This window comes from Taeniopygia guttata, chromosome 2, assembly GCF_048771995.1.
Source record: "Taeniopygia guttata chromosome 2, bTaeGut7.mat, whole genome shotgun sequence".
NCBI lineage: Eukaryota > Metazoa > Chordata > Aves > Passeriformes > Estrildidae > Taeniopygia > Taeniopygia guttata.
Window position 1 is genome coordinate 131,353,778 of NC_133026.1, and position 19,482 is coordinate 131,373,259.

Here is a 19,482-nt window from a genome sequence, read left to right on the forward strand (position 1 = left end):
TAAGAAGAACTGACCCCTTTTTAGGAGCAGGAAGCAAAACACTCCACCTCTAGCTCCTGATCAAAACTTTAGGGGACTCACTGGAGCAGCAAAGCCGTTGTTTCCAGCACCTTCCCAATCTCTTGGCTTAATTTGTGCTGCAGAAAACACTGGTACAGATTCTGGAGCATGCTACTCCCCAGATGGGGCCATGAGCTGCAGGATCACAGGTTCCCTCTTCCCTGGTGGGAGGTCCACTCCGAGACTGTGGGAGTTCAACGTGCTCCAGTGCCTGGGGCAGACGCCTTTGAACAGGGAGAGGAGGGACAGCAAGGGTAGTAAGTGGAGGATTTTAGCACCCCTGTACAAATAAACACCTCCTTACACCCAGTCTTTTTATGCAGCGTTATATGATGGCCCTGAGGGGAGGGTGAGGAGAATGTCCATCACAGGGAGTCTGGCACACTGGAAGCTTGTGTAATAAAGCTGGTTTGCATTGAGCACAGGAGATACCTCAATACTGCAATTGGTGCTTCATTCTGGCTCCAGCTTGTCTCAAACTCAGATTAATGTGCAGTTCCACAAATAGGCATTTTTGTTTAATCTCAAAAGGAAGTAGGCACTGGTTTCTGCTACCTTCCAGTGTGATTTGAACTACTTTTTGCACTCAGCTAATCCCAGCTCCAAATTTAACCTAGGTAAAAATTTGAGGAGTTTAAGGAGCATGCACAGTAGCATCAGCCAGCCCTCTCCAGAGCCTGTCTGAGGCTGGCAGGAGTCCCTACTGTGACAAGCTCTGCTGCTGCCTCATCAGCCACGTCTCAGAGCGACTAACCACAGCTACCACCCTGCCCATGCTCCCTTGATTGTGTGATAGTCTTTAGGGGGTAAAAAAGTCCCCTAAACCTGCAGAGGGATTTATCTATCACAGGGAAAGTTGCTGTCAGTCAGCTAAGCTGCTCTTTCCAGCTTCAGAGGACCAGGGATCTCAGTCTTGTGCTGTCCTTCCTTTGCTTTTATAACCCACTCTGAGGATATCCTACTCCTTGCCCAGCTGCTGGCTTTAGATGCTGGAGCAAAATCTGTGTTAGAGTGGAGTGCCCAGCTGGCTGCAATGTGCCAGCCCAGCCCATGCACAGCTTAAGCCCCTGAGCCCTCCAAACTGGCTTTGACAGCTGCTGGCTGTGCCCACAGCAGTGAGCGGGACAGGAGCTGTGAAGGCAGCAGGCAAAGGCTTCTCTGGGGTTTTCTCCCCAGACCATGGAGCTATGTGAGGCTTTAAGGCTCCACTGTGAAGTGAGGAAAGCGCATGGCACACCATCACTAGCTGCAGCAGAATGTTTATTAGTAGGAAAGAACATTTAGGGGATTTCAGTAGGTGAATTTTTTTTAACTGTTGGTATCCACCATACATTGATTTTCATCAAGATTGTTCAAGGTCATATATTTATATAAGAAAGCAATAATTAATATTTAGGTGCAATCAGTAATTCCAGTATGAAAAAGCACCGTGTCACAAAACAATTTACAATACAAAAGTCTTCAAAATCTAACATTTAAAAACAATATATTTGTTCAACAGTAATAACAATACAGTAAAAAAAAATTATTTCCCTTCAAACAATACTGCTTATATATTTTGGCACTCAGAAAGAAACTGTCACATATGCTTTTTTAGCCACACAATGCTGTTTTGTGAGTGTCTATATAACAAGGAAAAACACGTTTTTGAAGTCAGTCATTTTGCCAGGTGCAGTTTGAACTGCTTTCTCCATTAAAAATGAAAAAAAAAAAAACCCAAAAAAACAAAGCTGAAAGAAATAACTCCTAAGCTGCAGCATGTCTTGTCTTTTGGCCCACGACACAATCTGGACAAGCATCTCAGACTCAGTCTATCTTGTAGTCAACCCTGCCTGAAAGGCTGGGTGTGAGCCCCACTTCACTCTCCAAACCTGACAAGAAATGTAGACCTAAGCCATTCAAATGGTCCTGTCTTTTAGGAACTGACCCCAAGTTCTTGCTGTATTAAGCATCCCGGTAACATTCTGACCCTAAAATTGCTGCTCAGGCTCTTCTTTTCCTTAATTCCCCTCAATTTTAGTTAATTAATTTTAAAGTCACTTGCACAAATTGTCTTGCAATGTGAGCCCACCGTTGTTGTGCTGGCACAGCCAGCAATTCCAAGGAAAACCAAGTTCCGAGGAGCACACATTGGGTGAGCTACGGGGTGAGGGTGCTTGATGCCAAGGGGTGCCCTGGGTCGGGAGACACTCCTCCCAGGTCTCCTCCTGGGGCCAGGGCTGGCACACACAGCATGGCAGGAGGAAGCTTGAATCTAAGAGAGGGAAAGACAAAACTAGACTTTTCAGGAAGAATTCTTTTTCACTCAAAACTGACCCCTATTAAAAGTGGAACGCAGGTGCTACATGCCGGGTGAAACACCGGTGCCTGCGTGCAGCTATGACAGCCCCTGAAAAAGGCTGATTCTAGTGAACATGCAGTCCTTGGTGCTATCTCTAAAAGCTGAACAATAAAAAAAACTTAAATACTTTTTACATCTTACATCAAAGATGCCACTACAAAAACACAATAGTATCACACATTAATTAGTACAGTCTTAAAAATGCAAACCAACGCTGGTAAGACTCCCATACATTCTGCATATCATATGTACAGAGGAGAAGAGCTTCTCAAGAGGAGAGGACAGTCATAGAGAGATAATCTTCTGTTTTCTGAGTATGTTGCATAATACAAATACATTATCAGCAGAAGAAAACTCTATTCTAACACTAAGAGCTCAGGAAAGGTCCTTAACTGGAAGTTAATAGCTGGGGAAACCGTGCACGTGCTGGGGGGCACAAAACACACACACCCCTCCACCAAATTCTCCGTCTCCTTTGGTGGCCTGACCATCTACTTTCATTTTATCAAGTAGGTTTAACATGTTGCTCTGTAGGTACAGACCCCCAAAGCATGGAACAGCACAGGGCCACATCCCCAAAAGCTGTCCCTGGTGTGCCTGAAAGCCACTTGCCTCTACATGTCCTTCTCATGGGCTTTGCCTGCCGGAGAACCAGCTGGAGGCTCAGGATACCACCAGATGAGCTTACCACAGAACCAGGGGGGAAAATTAACACATCACAACAGCTACAGGCAACAACACACAAGACACTTGCAATTCTAGACAGCTGTAAGAAAAATATGTGGACCAAATTAATTTAATTTATAATTGTCTCTCTCCTTTCTGAATAGTAAAAGTCTTCCTTAGGATATGTAGGTTTGCTTACAAAGCATTCATCTATAGAGGTATCTAATTTTGCCAAGACACAGGATATACTGAACTCCATGCTGCTGCAGTGAGTCTGCTCGTAGTAGATCATTTTAAGTTTGATTTGTTATGTCTACTCTGTGCTGCAATGATGCAACAGCCTGAGGGAACAGAGAAAGCTCTCTCTGTGGAATGGTCATGGACTTAAATAGGAACTGGACACTTTGATCCATTCAGCTCTTGGCCATGTTTTATCTCGATTTATTAGTTTCTACAGCCTCAAAAATATCTGCCCAAATTTAAACAAATTGTTATGATTTAATCCCAACCAGCAACTAAGTCCCACAAAGCCACTCATTTGCTCCCTTCTAGTAGGATGGAAAAGAGAACTGGAAGGGCAAAAGTGAGAAAACCCATGGGTTGAGATAAAGACAGTTTAATAGAGAATGCAAAAGTCCCATGCACAAGCAAAGCAAAGCATTCATTCACCAATCCCCAGGGGCAGGCAGGTGTTCAGCCATCCCCAGAAAAATAGGGCTCCATCACAGGTAATGGTGACTTGGGAAGACAAATGACATCACTCTGAACTTGTCACCCTCTTCCTCCTTCTTTCCCCTCCCTCTTTATATGCTGAGCATGATGCCATGGTCTGGGGTATCCCTGGGGTCAGCTGGCATCAGCTGTCCTGGCTGTGTCCCATCCCATCTCCCTTGCGTACCCCAAGCTCCCTTCCTGATGGGATGGGAAGCAGAAAAGTCCTCGACACCATGTGAGCACTGCTCAGCAGTAATGAAAACATCCCTCTGTTATCAACACTATTTCCAGCACAAATCCAAAACTGACCTGCATTCTAGCTACTGTGAGGAAAATTATCACAGCCAAAGCCAGCACACAAATGTGTAACTACTTTTGCATCCATCACCTCACTCAGCAATATTTAAAAATCAAAGGTATTAAGTACTCCTGTCAGAGGAAGACATTGGTTACTTCAGGTTCAAGAGCAAAGTAATGCCGAATATACAAATATTAACTACAAGACTGCTTGGAATTGAAGTGAGAAAATGGAAGAGATAAACATATTGAAAGGCAGCTCAATTTGTGTCCTTGAAGCAAGTGTGCAGACAAAAAAATCCCTAAGGTAATTAAGCTCTTCATTTTTACCAGGTACCGTGTGCCCACCTTGCTAATAATTGCTCAGTCACTTCTGCTCTCAGGGTCTTTGGGACTTGTGCATAAGAACTGAAGGACCAGCAGGGCTGAATCGAAGAGGATCCAAAATAATGAAATAAATCATAAACATGCCTGAAACGTGAATAAGAAAATTAAACGCAAAATACCAAAGCAACATCATTTTGTGAAACATTCATACAACTAACATTGAGCATGTCAGTCATTTGACGGTTAGTTGAAGGTTAGATGTCCACATCTAACCTTCCTTAGATCCTTATTGGATTGAAACCCTGGATTTTTCTTTTTCTTCCAGATACTAATAAAAAAATATTTGGTTGCCCTGGAAATGGGAATAATGACAGGAAATAAAAAGGTGGTGGTAGCAAGAAACTGCAGTTCTCCCCCAAACTACCACACTGGACCCATTAATCTCCCCTCTGAGTGCAGCCAATGAGCAGCACAAATGAAGTTTAAAATCTAAGAGGATTTTCTCAGGTGGATTTGCTAATCACCCTCATCCTGCCATCCCATTTGGTGGGGAAAACCTGAGGCCAGCCTTGAACACTGCTGAAACCCCTGTGCCCAGGGAGGAGAAAACCAGAGGTCACACCCCCAATACTTGTTTTTGACAGAGAGCAGGAAGAGTTTCTACCTGATACAACTATGCCAAAATTATCTTCTGGTCCACAGCAGCTGGGTGCTCCTGCAGGCTGGGGGCACCCACGCTGTGCAGGGGGATGCACAGCCCGGTGCTGCTGGCAGCAGCCTGGAGAAACCAGCTCTCTGTGGAGTGAACAGGGCAGCGGAGAGTGCACACCAGGCATGTCCAGGCTGCGGTGCCCCGACAAACACCCACGCGATAATGAAAACCAAGTTGTTTCAGAGGTTCAGTGTGCCCTTAAAATATTTGATACTGCCATTGCTTGATAATAAGAAATAAATAGTGTGGTACTCACAGGTGGCCAAAGATGGGAAACCAAATGAGAAGCTGTTCCACTTAAGTGCATCAAGCTTGGCTCCTTTACAAGTCAAGGGCTGGTGTTTGTTATTTGTTCACACAGAGGCTGGGGATGGCAACTGGGAGGTGGCTGCAAAGACTTGGAGAGCTGGACACCCTGAGCACATGCTCTGGGAAGGTGAGAATATCTTTGGTATAAGGTCAGGGCAAGAGGGAAAGATCTAAAACATCTCATGTGCACAGTAAGTGAATACCATGCAGAGCTAATGGCTGTTGCGTGCCTCAAGATCTAGAAGCCCTCAGTGTGCCCAATAATCTCAGATGATCATGTCTGTGGCAGGACACACAGTCCCCAGCCTCACCACACAGGGCTGAAGCAGCCCAGGAGGTCCCACCGACTGTGCTGGAGTAAAGGAGATGTTCTTTGCTGGCTTCTGCTAAGAGGGTTTCACTATGCAAATCCAGACCCTGGGCTACAGGCAGAGATGTCCTTACAGTTTTTCATTTCTCTAGACTTTTCCCATTGTTCACTACAAGTCAAGCTCTTTTTTTGCTTTACTTATTAGTCAGCATTAGTCAGCATTTTACAGGTGATAGCTTAATCCCAGCTACACATGGAAATAACACTACCTGTGGGAAACAATGAGAGGCCCCTTGCATCTGGCGTTTCCAGCTTGTTAGGATATGGACAGTACATCTGGAAAGCTTTATACCTTATCCTGAGAAAATCCTCACTCTGGAAACAACTTCTCAGCATGGATAATTTGGAAACAACAGCAGCAAAGGCCAGGATGGAATAAGGGATGGGTTCAGATACCCATAGTATACAGAGATAGTTTCTGCAAGGGGCAAGGAGACTGACTGTGCATCCAGTTGATGGTTCTACTTCTCTGAAGGCCAGAGGCACCTAATGGCTTCTGCAATCCCTCAGCAGTGGTCCTGTTCTCTAATGTCACTGATTTCCATGCCAGTTTACAATCTCTGCTGTCTTTTTTATGTGCTTAAAACACAGATGTTGATTCCACCATCAAAGCCTGGGCCTTGAGAATCAACAGTGCTTTCCCTTCTTTTCTACCCGACTGGGAATTAACTCCCATAGGAAATGTTTTGTCCTCAGCTGCACTTAAGGAAAACCTTAAGCTCATCATGGGAGCTGTTTGTTCAGTACCTGCCAGGGTATGGTGAACAGCTCTGCTGCTTAATTTTAGAGTGTATTTTATCAGCACCTCTGACAGAATATGCAGCAGACAGAGCTGCTCACACAGAAGGTGCCATTTCTAGTCAAGCCCTATCTCAAAACACATCACACCATGTGCCTGACTTATCACTGCTGTTTATCTTATCTGCCTACTGCACAATCAGTGGAAAACTCTGCACACAGCTCTGAGCACTGCTCAGCTCCCTGGCACTTCACAAGTTTCTCTGCATTTCTAAGCACAAATTCTGCCTGTGATACCAAGAAAACCAACTTTCCCCGCGTTCCTACTCCTACATGGCATCCCGCTTTGTAAGACACAGAGCAAAGAATGCATCCAAATACTTCTGCAAAGGGCAGGTGAAATATTCTTCTCCACCAGTCTTGCACCAGGTACCTGACATCTAGCTGCTGAGCCCAAGGACTGCCATGCCTGGAAACAGAGAGAGCACCATGAGAAAGATGAAAGGAGGTGCTGGTGTACTGAGTGTTCAGGAAGACTTGTCCAGCCAGCAATCAGACTAGTCTGATTGTTTCACTTGGCACTAAACTCTAAAAGGAAGCTCTTGTAGGATGCCTCTCCAATCCTGACCTGCTATATTGCTATCATGTTGCCTCTTAAACCAGTGGTGCTGAAAAAGGGGAGAGTTTTAAAAGGAGGCAGCTCAGCTCACAGCATTTGTTCTGAGGCAGGAGATTCCCTTCCCACTGCCACATGTCCCCAGCGACCTGCCAGTTGTCACCGTGTTCCCTGGTTCACATGTACTGAGACATATGGCCAAGGCCATCTTCTCACCTTAGCTTAGTCTGCAGATTAGGGCTCAACACCAAGTTACCACAGTTCACCAAGTTTCCATGAGTCAGCTGAGACAAGGTTCTGCCCACAGCAAATGCAAGGTAATGCGACTTAACCTGATCTGCAGTGAAAGAAAATCAAGCTAAGCTGCATTATTGCACTTTTGCCATCAGTGAAGCCCTGGGGCTCATCCCCCAGGGCAGTGTTCAAACCACAGGACTTGGTCATGTGTGACTACTTCCTGTGCTGGTGTGCAAGATTTCTGCACACAGAGCTCATCCAGCTATGAAATTCACACACTTCTGACTTACTGTTTTAGGCAGCAAAAATGTGGAGGTCATGCCTTGTAACACAAAGCAATGAAGAATGCCCCAGGAAAAAGATAAAAATCCTACAAGCTCCTAAGAACTGCAAGGGAACAGCATAGCTCTAGGTACCTCAGAAACATCATTGAACCATGAACTGACATAGCTTCAAATAATGTTGAAACATAAATATTCTTCAGTCCCTCTCAAACTCTAAGTGCTCACAAGAACACGTGTGCTGGTTTTAAAAGGGCTGTGTTCCCTTTTCCTTTCCCAAAGCACCCTAAAACGAAGAGAGTATTGCAAAACTCACAAGTCATAGTCCTCACTTCACATCTTCTGGCCCAGAGTTTGACAAGCTGACTGAGAATGCCAGATAAATGGGACTGACATTTTCCATGAGATACACTCATTAATTCCTTTGGACAACACAGGAGTGTTGATGATGATGGGTGATCATCACAGGATGATGGCGATTAGCAAACCCACCTGAGAAAATCCTCTTAGATTTTAAACTTCATTTGAGGAGTGAAGGCTGCCTGTTGCACATGCAAGTAAAACTAAAGAATGCATCTACAAAACTGAGAAGTGATATGAAATAGTATGTGCTGTCTCCATCCTTCCTGTGTGGAGATACTGCTAATGAATCACTCAAAAGTCTGGCTTACTGTGCTATTTTATACAGCATACACCACTTTGCCTTCAAAAGCTTTATGAAGGCAATTATTATTACAAATGCAAATGACAGCAAAGCAGAAAATTTCAGTCTGAGGTACAGCACACCACTGCTGTCCTGCTGATTTGAGGTCTGCAGATGTTCCTATCACAACTTCAGCTACGAATCACTCTTTAAGTACATGCAGAGACAGAGAAAGAAAGGGATAGTTAATAATTTAAAATAATACCAATCATCAGTGGCAGTCAGGTAAAAGAATAACCCTAGCTCACTCTGTAAATGTTTATACAATAGCCTTATCTGCAGCTATATCCTCTGCAGCTGTAAGCTAGTTCTTATTATTCCAAATTTTGTGAACTGTGGGAAGCATTACATCTCTGCTGGGGTCACAGCACAGGGTGTGCTTTCAAACTCGTGTTGTATGGGAGTAACACAGGAGGTGAGCCTGGCCCCAACACCCCAAAACTACTGAGCAAAAACTAATGGAGAGATTAGGTTCTGAGCCAGAAGTGTCTTGTAAAATGAAAAAGAGGTGGTATGCACTTAAAGAAAAGGCAACATTTTAAAAGCTTCGGTCACATGCAACTGCTTTCACAGCATTAGGAAGAAGATGGAACCGTAGGAGGTATCCGAGTTCACCTTCAGTAAATGCCAGCTTCCACAGGCCTGGGCTGCTTTGGACACAGGTGCCTGTGCTGAGCCAGGAGGTTGGAAGTTCAGCAGGGATCCTCTGGTGTCACCTTGTCCTGCTCATGCAGGGGTGGTGATGGAGCACCCCTGGAGAAGCTGGGCTGTGGCACGGGTCATTCCCATCTGGCAGAGGGGTGTGCTGATCACTGTGTGCCCACTGACCTTCCTCCAGCAATCCCCAGCAGTCTGGCCAGGCTTCTTCTGCTGAAAAACAACCCTCAAGTACATGACTTCCAAAATCCATGAGGTAATGGACATGAAGAGAGGGCCAGAACCTCTCTAGGTAAAGCAGAAAATTACCTTGAAGAAGGTAGGCACAGACTATCCCTTGAAGGGTTAGATTTGTGCACATGGTGTCTAATTAGGGTTTGGGAGAAGGAGACAGGGAATATTTTCATCAGCCAGAAGAATTGGTGCAAAACTTGCTAGTGTTGCTCATAACACCTGAAAGTGCTGGGTATTAAAATCTGTTTGTGCCTGTGGTTGGGTCTTCTTTGCTTTTTTATTTTCCCACACTCATCTCAGCTCAGTATTTTGATGAATGTAATGGAAATATATCATCAATTGGATTTTTGTGATTGCTTGAAACAGAGATGTGTGCTTGAAGACATTTATTGTCATTAGCCACTCATAAAAATGTTAGTACTACTAATTAACAATGTTATTTTCAATTTAATTTTATTTTCTTTTAAATGCTTTGCCCTTAACACCTAGCAAAGCAAATGGTATGGAAAAATTAAGTATAGGATTGCTTCTGTCAGTTATTGTACATGCTAGCTAGTGTTCCATAGAAGATTATTTATGCTCAACTACTTATTTGTGACTTCTAATTAGTACTTAGCTAATCATCACCTGCAAAGCAGACTTCTTTTACTTGGTTTATTTTAAATTAAGGCTACTGGGGATTAGCATCTACAAGGTCACTTGACAAAATGCCAACTTTGCCTGTCAGACAAAGGTTACTCTAATGAGCTCATGAATTCCCAACACCGTGCTGCTGCCTGCATGGGTAGCTCTCCGGCAGGATCACAAAGCAGACTTCAGCTAATGAGTGATTAATGCCAATTTAGTCAGCATAATGCCTCCTGTTGCTAAAGCTTTTCCAGCTTTTCTTTTGCACTTGTAAAGTCCCTAAGAAATCCCACATGTGTGTACTAGCTTTGCATACAGCAACTTTGACCAAAGGATAAAATTTTGCAGCAGCAAATTTCAGAACTCCTGCACCTGGGCGAAAGATAAACATTCAACATTTCTCTCAAGAGCTGATCTTTTTTTGTTTTAATTTTTATATATATAAATATATCATAAAGCGTACCATTTCCTCATTTCAGTACAGATTTTTTTGAACTTTACTAAAATAAATGAAATATAAATGCTACAATTTTATGTTTAAAACAAGTTTTGATGACAGCCTTCCCCTAAGAGCAGGCCCAGAAACTCTGGTAGCTACATGGAGAGAGACAAAAACACCCCCAAAACTACCTGCTATGCAAGAGCCTTGAGAACAGCAGATGTGCCTTAGCTGGAGCTGCTTGCAGGTGTCTGTGAGTTCCTCACGTGAATGCCCACTCTCTCTAGTAGCAACTGCTTTATTACTAACCTGAAAATTTCACATTCAACACGTATCTCCCTTAAATTCATTGTCAAGACCCAGCTTTTCATATCTGTGTCTGCTTTTACTGATCCCAAACGGCAAGAGGTATTGTCAGTTGTGGATTTGGAGACCAGGATTGCAAATTGCTGAATTTTCAGATAAAGCCATATGACTTCAACCACTGTAAACCTAGTAAAAAAATGTCAACCTTCATTTTGTCCCTTCTTCACAACCTGGAAAGTGTTCACAGCCTTGAAACAACGAGGCATAGGAATGGATGATACACCCCACACATGTTTTGCATTTTCATACTTCTTCCCAGTCCTGTCTTAGATCTGAACTGGTGCCTCCTGGACGGGAGAGGCGGTTCCAGGTGAATCCTACCCCACCCATCACAACCCCTTTGGTTCAGCCTTACTACACTTTCAGCTCCTGCAGGTGAATACCTAACAACTAAAGCAGCAATCTAAAATCTGTCAGTGTGTCTTGCTGCCAAGGGGTTTGTTGTAGGTTTACTCCTCCTCAACACGTTACTTTCCAAAACAGATACAAACAAACAAACAAATAAACAAAAAGGAATTTTAAAAACAATGATAACACCACAATATCTGTTTAAAACAGTACTGCCCATGCCCTGGACAAATTGTTAAGAGCAATTCAGTATTCTTATAATTAATCCACAACAAAATAAGCTATAAGATGCCACAAATGAAGGCATAATTGGCCATACAGAGGCAACACTACCATGAATGTTGTTTGGCAAAAAAAAAAAAAAAAAAAAAAAAAAAAAAAAAAGCAGATACATAATTGATCCAAAGTACAGGTTCAGAACTGCCCGGCACTGCTGGGGTCACACTGCAGGAGACGGACTATGGACGGATCACTCTTGGCGCCTCGGATGAACTCTTCCAGAGAGAGCTTTCCTAGAAAAGAAACATGTTTACTTACAGCACGTGGTGGGTTGCAGCACACCTGTTAAACCCCTGGACAAGCATGATGGAAGGAAGCTGGGGAAGCCAGGAAAATTCCTGGGAAAGCAACCCTGCAAAGTGGAGACCTGCCTGCCTGCCCCCTGTTGGCCTTCAGATCGTCCCATGTGCCGGGACACCGCAGCCACCCCTGCGGGCGCCTACCGTCACGGTTGGTGTCCATCTGGCGGAAGATCTTCTCGGTCCTCTTCTCTGGGGTTGACTCATCTTCTGGCATCTTCATTACAGAAGAAACCATCTTATAGATTGCCTGCATGACAGACACGAGCAAAAAGCTGGTAAGAAGCACATTATCTTGATGCAAGGGTATGCTGATCTTCTTGTGACAGAAACGAGAAAATATCTTTGGAGCAGCAGCAAGACCTGCTCTTTGGATGCTGAAGGGCACTGGGTGGCACCAGTACATGCAGCTTCCCTTTTCAGTAAGACACTCATTTATGAAATACTGTGTTTCTTTATTTAGTCATGATCAAACACCATCTGGGTCTGGACTAAGGTTACATTTTTCCTTATTAAAGCAGCCTTTGGACAAATTTATCATTTGTACAACATGTTGGGCAATGGCAACTTCCAGACCCTGGAGGAACAGCCAGACCACCAAGGTCTTGTCCTGTGCTGTGATGAATCTCCATGCTTTGGGCACACAGGCTTCATCCTCACCACACCTGTCTCCTCACCCTGCCTTTGCTTCTCGCCCATCTCCTTTGTCTCCCTCCCTGTAAGCAGCCTGTCTGTGGGGAGAGCAGTGACTCCTTGCATTTGCTGTATGTCACAGATAACAAAGACTGGGCCATCAAGGAGGTGGCCTTTCATTGGAAGTTGGTGTGTGTGCACAGCTCAAAACCCCTTCCACAATATTCTCCAGAGACTAGATGTTCTGGTCCTACAGAGCACCACTACCACCCATACCTAATCTCTGCACAGACAAATGCATTAGCCACCTTTGCTACTAGCTGCCCCTGAAAGAGGGGTAATGTTAATTTTAAAGTAAGGATGAGGATCTGTCTCTGCACTGGTTATCCAAACACTGCTGGCAAACATAAGCATGCAGCACCAGTAAACACCAGGGCTTTGTGTTAGGTGTCTGCAGAGCCACACCTGGGAGAGCAGCAGCACTCTGAGGGCTGCAGGGTGGTGGCCTTGAGGGTTCCTCCCAGCCATGTGGAGGGGCAGCACATCCCAGTCCAAGGCAGCATTACCCTGGTCCAACTGGCCCCTTCTGCTGCCCACTGCAACTCACTGGCTGTCACCTGCTGTCACCTGACTGCTTTTGTTATTTCTTCTTCCTTTCCTTCTGCTTTGGCAGGGGGGGGCTTTGTGCAAGCCAAGATTTCTCATTGGGTTACCCCTCTCCCCTCTTTCCCTTCACGAAGTCACTCTGCCTAGCAGCTCAGATCATCTGGCTCAGGATCCCCAAGGACTGCCTCCAGGAATGTAACAGCACAGATGGAGGATGCCACTGAGCAGCACAGACATTTTACACTCAGACTAGGGAGCAGCCGCTTCCTTGGACGTCTTGCTGGCTTCTCCTCTGCCAGCAGCTCACCCCTCACATCTCCCAGGAGAATTAGTGTTGCACAGGACTGGGCAGAGCCTCAGTAGAGGCAGGGATACTGTTCACACAATCATGATACTCCGATACCAGGAGCACAGAAGAAAGGATGAACATGCGAGCACATAAACACAGGGATGAGGGAACTGGGGGAAGGAGGCAATAGGGAAAGAAAAAAAATGGAGAGGGTGGACAGTAAGAATTTGGACTTTGCTCATCCTCATCAGCATGCAAGGCTCGCCAGGGTCAGAGCAGAGATGAGGCTTATAAATCTGCCAGTGTTTAAGCATTTGAAGCTGTCTGGCTTTTGTCTGGGGTAGGAAGAGAGGTGGAGGGGTCACTCCCTCTCTCTGGGTGAAAGGACGGCAAAGCAGAGAATCTGCATTGAAAGTGTGGGAGGAATGCCCCAGACTGGGAGTGAGGGCATGTTTACCCTGATCAAAGTAACCATAGTAAGAATATGCAGATTTTTAGGACAAAAAAAGCACTTCAGGATGACTTCATCCTACAGGGTCCTTTTCACAGAGGCGTGTGAAGGGAATAACAGATGAGATATTCTAGGAAAGCCAGATGGGAATAACATAGTGAGCGTTCTTTTCATGCTGAAAATGGTTACTCTGGACAAATTCTTATGTCCTTACTCAGAAGTTCATTGGGAAGTTTTCCCAAAGTAAAAGCCAGCTAAAGCTGATTAAGAATCTTGAGACATACCCCTTATTAATTCAGTGCAGCTACACAAAACTCTTTATTGTATGTTTGAAAGAGCAAGCTCTGAAAGGAATTTGGTTTCATGCAATAATTACATAGAGCTGGGCTGTTCTAACCCTGGGCTAGGACCTGTGACTGAGAGGCTGCAGGGGTCCCACTCCACATGGAGTGCAACTTCTCGGCCTCCCAGAACCTGGGCTGAAATCCCAGGTGGTATTCAGTGGCATTCTGTGCTAGAAGTTGATACCTGTCAGCAGTCTCCTGAGTCAGGGCAGATTAAATAAGTGAACTGCAGCTTAAATAAGTGAACTTCTGTCAGGAGTGCCCGTTACAGCACCTTGGCACCCCTGAGTGCCAGCAGGAAGCTGTACCTCCAGAGCCCTGTGTACATCACTGGAGCAAGCACAGGCTCCAACCTCATCTGCTGCCCTGCTGAACTCTCTCCTTTGATTTTCCAGCTCCATCTGGATGAGCAGCAATGGGTGATTTTGGGGCAAATCTCATCATCTCATCCCTTTGCCCATTCACACAGGTTTTGCTCCCAGTTGCTGGCTGCCACTGCAGCACTCAGGCCAGAGGCTTTGGTGAGGGCTGCATCTTCCAGGTATGCTTGGCAAACTGTCCAAAAGCTCGTTATGGTGATGGCTTCTGGCATTGCAATGGCAGCAGCAATGACAGCACAAATTTTCAGTTGATCCCTTTTACTATGTTGAAATAAGCTCTAATGGCTAGAAGTCCCATGAAGTGAGTGACTGGCCTGAAAAAAATTGTTTTCTTCTCAGTCTCATGGAGATTTTTGACACTGTCTTTACAGAGCCCTATCAGCTTTTGCTTCTTCCCATGCCAGCTTCTGTTTCTTCCTAGCTTGCAAAGAAGCTATCCCAGCAAGTGAAACGTGTGTGCTCTGTTTTTATTAAACTGAAAGTATTATTCTTGTCTCTGCCCAGTATTCATAAAATGCCTTTTGAGTCCATACAGTGAAAAAATGTATCCTTAGAGCAAGGTTTCCATCTCTCATTTGAACTCTTATTTTAAGAGACTAGCCAAATATGTCCTGCTTCAGCAAGGGGAACAAAACTTCTAAGTGGTTTGCAGCTATTTTTGAGTGGACTGGGCTATTTAGATTATAGGTAAACATATGGGGGACATGAAAAGCCTGAGACATGAATCTGAGAGGAGCTGTGAGAAGGTCTGTCAAGAGGGCAGGCTGTGAAGCCTCTTCCCACAGTAGTCTGCAGATGTGCTATGCCTGGTGAATGTAGCAGTATCCCAGGGACTTTCTTTTTTGATGTTCTACAATTGTCAGCCACCACTCAAGACCTTCAGCTTCCAAACTGTGCAGGTGGCTCCATGTGGATCTCTAAGCAGGGATTTTTGGAGACTGGCCTAGGGATGCTCATGGGCAGGCATGGTGAGTGCACTGGGCTGTGCCTGCGTGGTTAAGGGCATGACGGTGTGCAGAGCTCAAAGGAACGCACGTGCTGTGCCACCTAGCAAGGAAATCAGGCCTGAGAAAGCTGTTATGGACCATCACCTTCATCTCCCTGGCAGCTGGCCAGGCACGAGGGCTCCTGTGGGACATCTTAACCAGCAGTTCTGCTGTTCCAGTGCTGCTGTTCCACTGTTACTTCAATCTCTTAATGCAATGCTGGGCAAGAGTGCAATGCCTGCATTGCCTGCAGTGCTGTTAGATTAGGCCAGAGCAATGGAAAGAAAATGCAAAGAAGCACCAGCATAACAGTGAAAATCACTGCAGAGTGAGGGATTTCAAAGCACAGAAAAAAGCAGACTGAAAAACAAGAAATGTGTGTGTTGCCCTTATGCCATTTAAAATACAGTAATCCCACAGGGACAGTATTTTTCTGTTAAACTAAGACTTTTAGACTAAAGGTGTTTATTTTAGAGTTCATTTTGATGTATTGTCTCAGGCAAAAATCCCAATGAAAACATAATCCTACTCTACAAATTTGCAAATGTATGCTAGATAAGGGACTTGCATTAGTTCCTTTGAGACATAGAGATATGTCAGAGTTCTGATTTTCACTCTCAGAAAAATTGTGATGGCTGAGGGCCCCCAGGATGACATTTGATACAGAATCTTGTCATTCCATATGATAAAATAATAATCTTTCATAAATTAAAGTGATAGTTGTTTGCTGGCTTTTTGTTTCTAATCACTTTACATCAAAGGAACTTCTCGTCAAAGCATGAAAATATGCTCATCTACTTCAGTTTCAGATATCAGCTGAACATGTTTCCAGAGACTACACAACAAATCCCATCCCACTGGGGGGAGCTCCTGGTGACCAGTGCAATACAAGGAGACCAATGCATTCAAAAAAACCTGAAAGAAGAGAACAGGGTGAGATCTACAAGGACATTGCCTTATGGGAAGCTCCATCACAGAAAGGGCAGCTTTCATGGTTTAAAAATTGCTGATAGTGCACAGTACAGAAATAACTGGCTTTCAGGCTGTTCACTTCCATAATTGTTTTTTGTATGGCCCCTCAAAATTGGGTCCCTCAAAATGAGGTGAGATTATAAGCATCATGCAGTTGAGTTTCACATTCAGTCTGAAAGGAGAGAGAGCCAAACCTCCCAGAAGTGCAGAGGGATGGCTGGAGTGCCAGGCTGAGGGCTGTGCCCAGCCAAAGTGCTGCTCGGTGCTGGATGCACGTGTTGACAGAATGCCACCCTACACTGACCCCTCAGCTGCAATTTTGTTTGATGATGCCATCATGGCTGTAAAAGACAATGCTATGATTTGGAACTGACATAAATATGAAGAGGAGGCAGAGCATTTCAGCCTCTAGACTTGCTGGCAAGCAAACCTGGAAAGAGCTTCCAGCTTTGCTGGTCCTTGTTTGGCTTACTATAGAAAATCCAGCCACTGATATTTTAATTTCATTTGACATGAACAAATTTTTGGCCAAATTCAGCCTGTTTCTAGCTCTCCTTGCCCGGGGGGTTTGTGCTGCCTGTGGGCACGGTGCCTTCCTGGGCTCCTCGACAGCAGTGAGGGGTCCTGCAGCTGCTGGGCTGTCTCCTCCTCCAGAGGAGCAGCAATCACCCAGCTTTGGTTCCTGTGTTTCCTGTGGTCTATGTTAGTTCTCTTGGGATTCTTTCTGTTTTTTTATGAGGAGAAATACAGACAGAAAAACAGTAATTGACAGTCTGTTTACCCTGCCTGGGGGAGAGGAAGATTTGTAAGGATCAGAGGATCTTCTAATGCAAATATTCCATGGGGTTTGTCACGGCGCAGACAGGGAGGTCCTGCTCCTCAACTCAGACACAGGAGCACAAAACAGACCAAGTGAAAGACAACAAACTCTAGATATGGATCTGGTCTTGCTGAAGCAGTGCAAGTGCTGGCTATTGGTATTGCTTGGAGGATGTGCGAAGGGCCCCGGTAGAAAGACGGGAGCACCACCCATTAGGCTGACTCACTACATGCACCTGGCCATCACAGCCTGTAATTTGTGTGTGTTACTTTCCCCTGCTTTTCAGTGCAAATACAAGTCTGAATAATACAGTACATTGTTAGCACTTCAAAATTTCCAGGGAAAGGAAAGGATCTTGATAACAGGCTTTTCTTTTTTTATTTTTTTTTTAATGGTGCTGCATGATACAGATTCAAGCTGTGTAAATACACTGCCAAATAAAAAAATGTTTAAAATCTTTCAGTAGATTGATGTGCCTCAAGGGCAAAAACATGTTGGAGATAGCCAGCAACGTGGAACTCTTACTAACACCACAAGCAAACACAGCCAAAGAAGCTATGTATGGGATAATTATCTACTCAGGTAAGGTTTATCTATACTGCCAACTTAGTATGAAGACTAGTATGATTCTAATAATGCACTCCTCACTGGAATTAGGCAGACAAAACACCTTCATAATGTGTGAGCTGAGCTGGTTCTTCATAATAACATGATTTCAAAGATTTGCTTCTTATTGTGGAGGGAGCCTGCCTTCCTTAAAAGTACACTGCCTGGTTGTTCTAGTATACCTGCTTGGTTCAACTGCAATTAATCATAATTAATTGACAGGGTTAGAGAATCACATTTATCAGCAGGTTAATTGCTATGTTCAAGCACAACAGAGCTCCCAGGGAAGAGATAGCCATGCAGCCTGTTGCTCAGGAAGAACTTGCAGTGGATATTAAGCTGTAGTTTGAATTGTGACACAATCTTTGACAAATGAAATAGCATTTTATATCCAAGCAGTTTTAGCACATTGTAAACCAGTGCTGCCAGTTTTTCATTCAGTGTAACATTGCTCCATAATTTGCTCTCAAGGAGTGAGCCCAGGGGTGCCTCTGAGCAGCACCTACCTGCACGATTTCCAGCATCTCTGACTTACTGATGTAGCCATTCCCATCGAGGTCGTACATACTGAATGCCCACTTCAGCTTTTGCTCCAGTTTTCCTCTTGACGTTACACTCAAGGCTATGATGAATTCTCTAAAATCTATTGTTCCGTCTCCATTGGCGTCGAAAGTGCGGAATACATGCTCTGCAAACTTAGAAGCGTCCCCGTAAGGAAAAAAGTTTCCATATATTTTTTTAAACTCCTCCATAGATAAATGTCCACTTGGACAGTCTCTCAAGAAGCCTTTGTACCACTCCTGGATTTCATGTTCTGTAAAGTCTGTACTTTCTAGCAAATCTTGCATGACTTCAGGGCGTAGTTTGCTGTTTTGCTTTCCCATATTGGAGTTAAAGTATTACCTGTAGAGCAAAAACAAACACATATGAATTATTATTAATTATTGATACTGATTATCTTGGAGGCTGTAGAAGAACAGTATGCTGTATTCTGAGTTTTCTGATGATAGTTCACTCTTGGGTATCAACTGAAACCTTGGACAATGTCCAGAACTACATGTATACTCTTAAAAAATTAATAAATGTAATCTACATGTTGATTACATTGTCTTTTGACAGCTGGGAGAACAGTAATTACACTGAATTCATTGCCATCCTTGAAATCACGAGGTAAGCAATGGATGTTGCAAGGTACAGCTAACAGCAGCTGTGTGCTGCAGCACACCCTCCATCCCAGTCACCCAGCTGTGCTGAGGAGCTGGCCTAATGAGACGAAATTTTTGTATCTCTGGTGGAAGCCAGACTGGTACAAAGGCCTGTGTCCCCTTGGTCTTCTTCCAAAATGGGATCAAAGTGCAACCACAGTGTATGCTCCAAAGCCCTTCCACACCTATCTTTATAACCAGAAAGCAACACAGAAACTGCCTCTTTTGTTTGGCATAGATCAATTCCCATTTTACTTCAAAATTAAGATAAAATCTGAAGAGATTTTATCAACAGTGGATTCCTCCACTCAAACTATTTTACTGTGTTGTATACTCAGGCAATAAAATTGGAAATTCATTTCCCTTAAATTAACCACTAAGAAGTATTATTGGATACAGTCTCTATGAAATCACCTTAATTATATTTCATTTGAGGCAAGTTGGTACATATCACATTGTGCAGCACATTTACTAAGGATGGATGCCGTTGGGTTTTAAGTTTTGGAGCCTGAGTGTGTTGGCTCCGAAAGGCAACATCAGTTTTACTGTAAGATTAACATTACGCTGATT

At 44.3% G+C, this 19,482-nt stretch overlaps 1 protein-coding gene across 2 annotated transcripts in view; it reads right to left on the bottom strand.

Moving 5' to 3' along the window:
- Positions 1 to 1,303: 1,303 nt before the first annotated feature.
- Positions 1,304 to 19,482, bottom strand: part of NCALD (neurocalcin delta) — a 58,259-nt gene continuing 40,080 nt past the window's right edge. Inside the window, exons 2-4 of one of the 2 annotated variants that reach the window (XM_012571899.5) lie at positions 18,214 to 18,610; positions 11,765 to 11,870; positions 1,304 to 11,549 (exon numbers count right to left, since the gene is read on the bottom strand). In XM_012571899.5, the coding sequence (XP_012427353.1) occupies positions 11,512 to 11,549; positions 11,765 to 11,870; positions 18,214 to 18,591 (522 nt within the window). In that variant the 5' untranslated portion in view covers positions 18,592 to 18,610 and the 3' untranslated portion in view covers positions 1,304 to 11,511. 2 annotated transcript variants of the gene reach the window in all.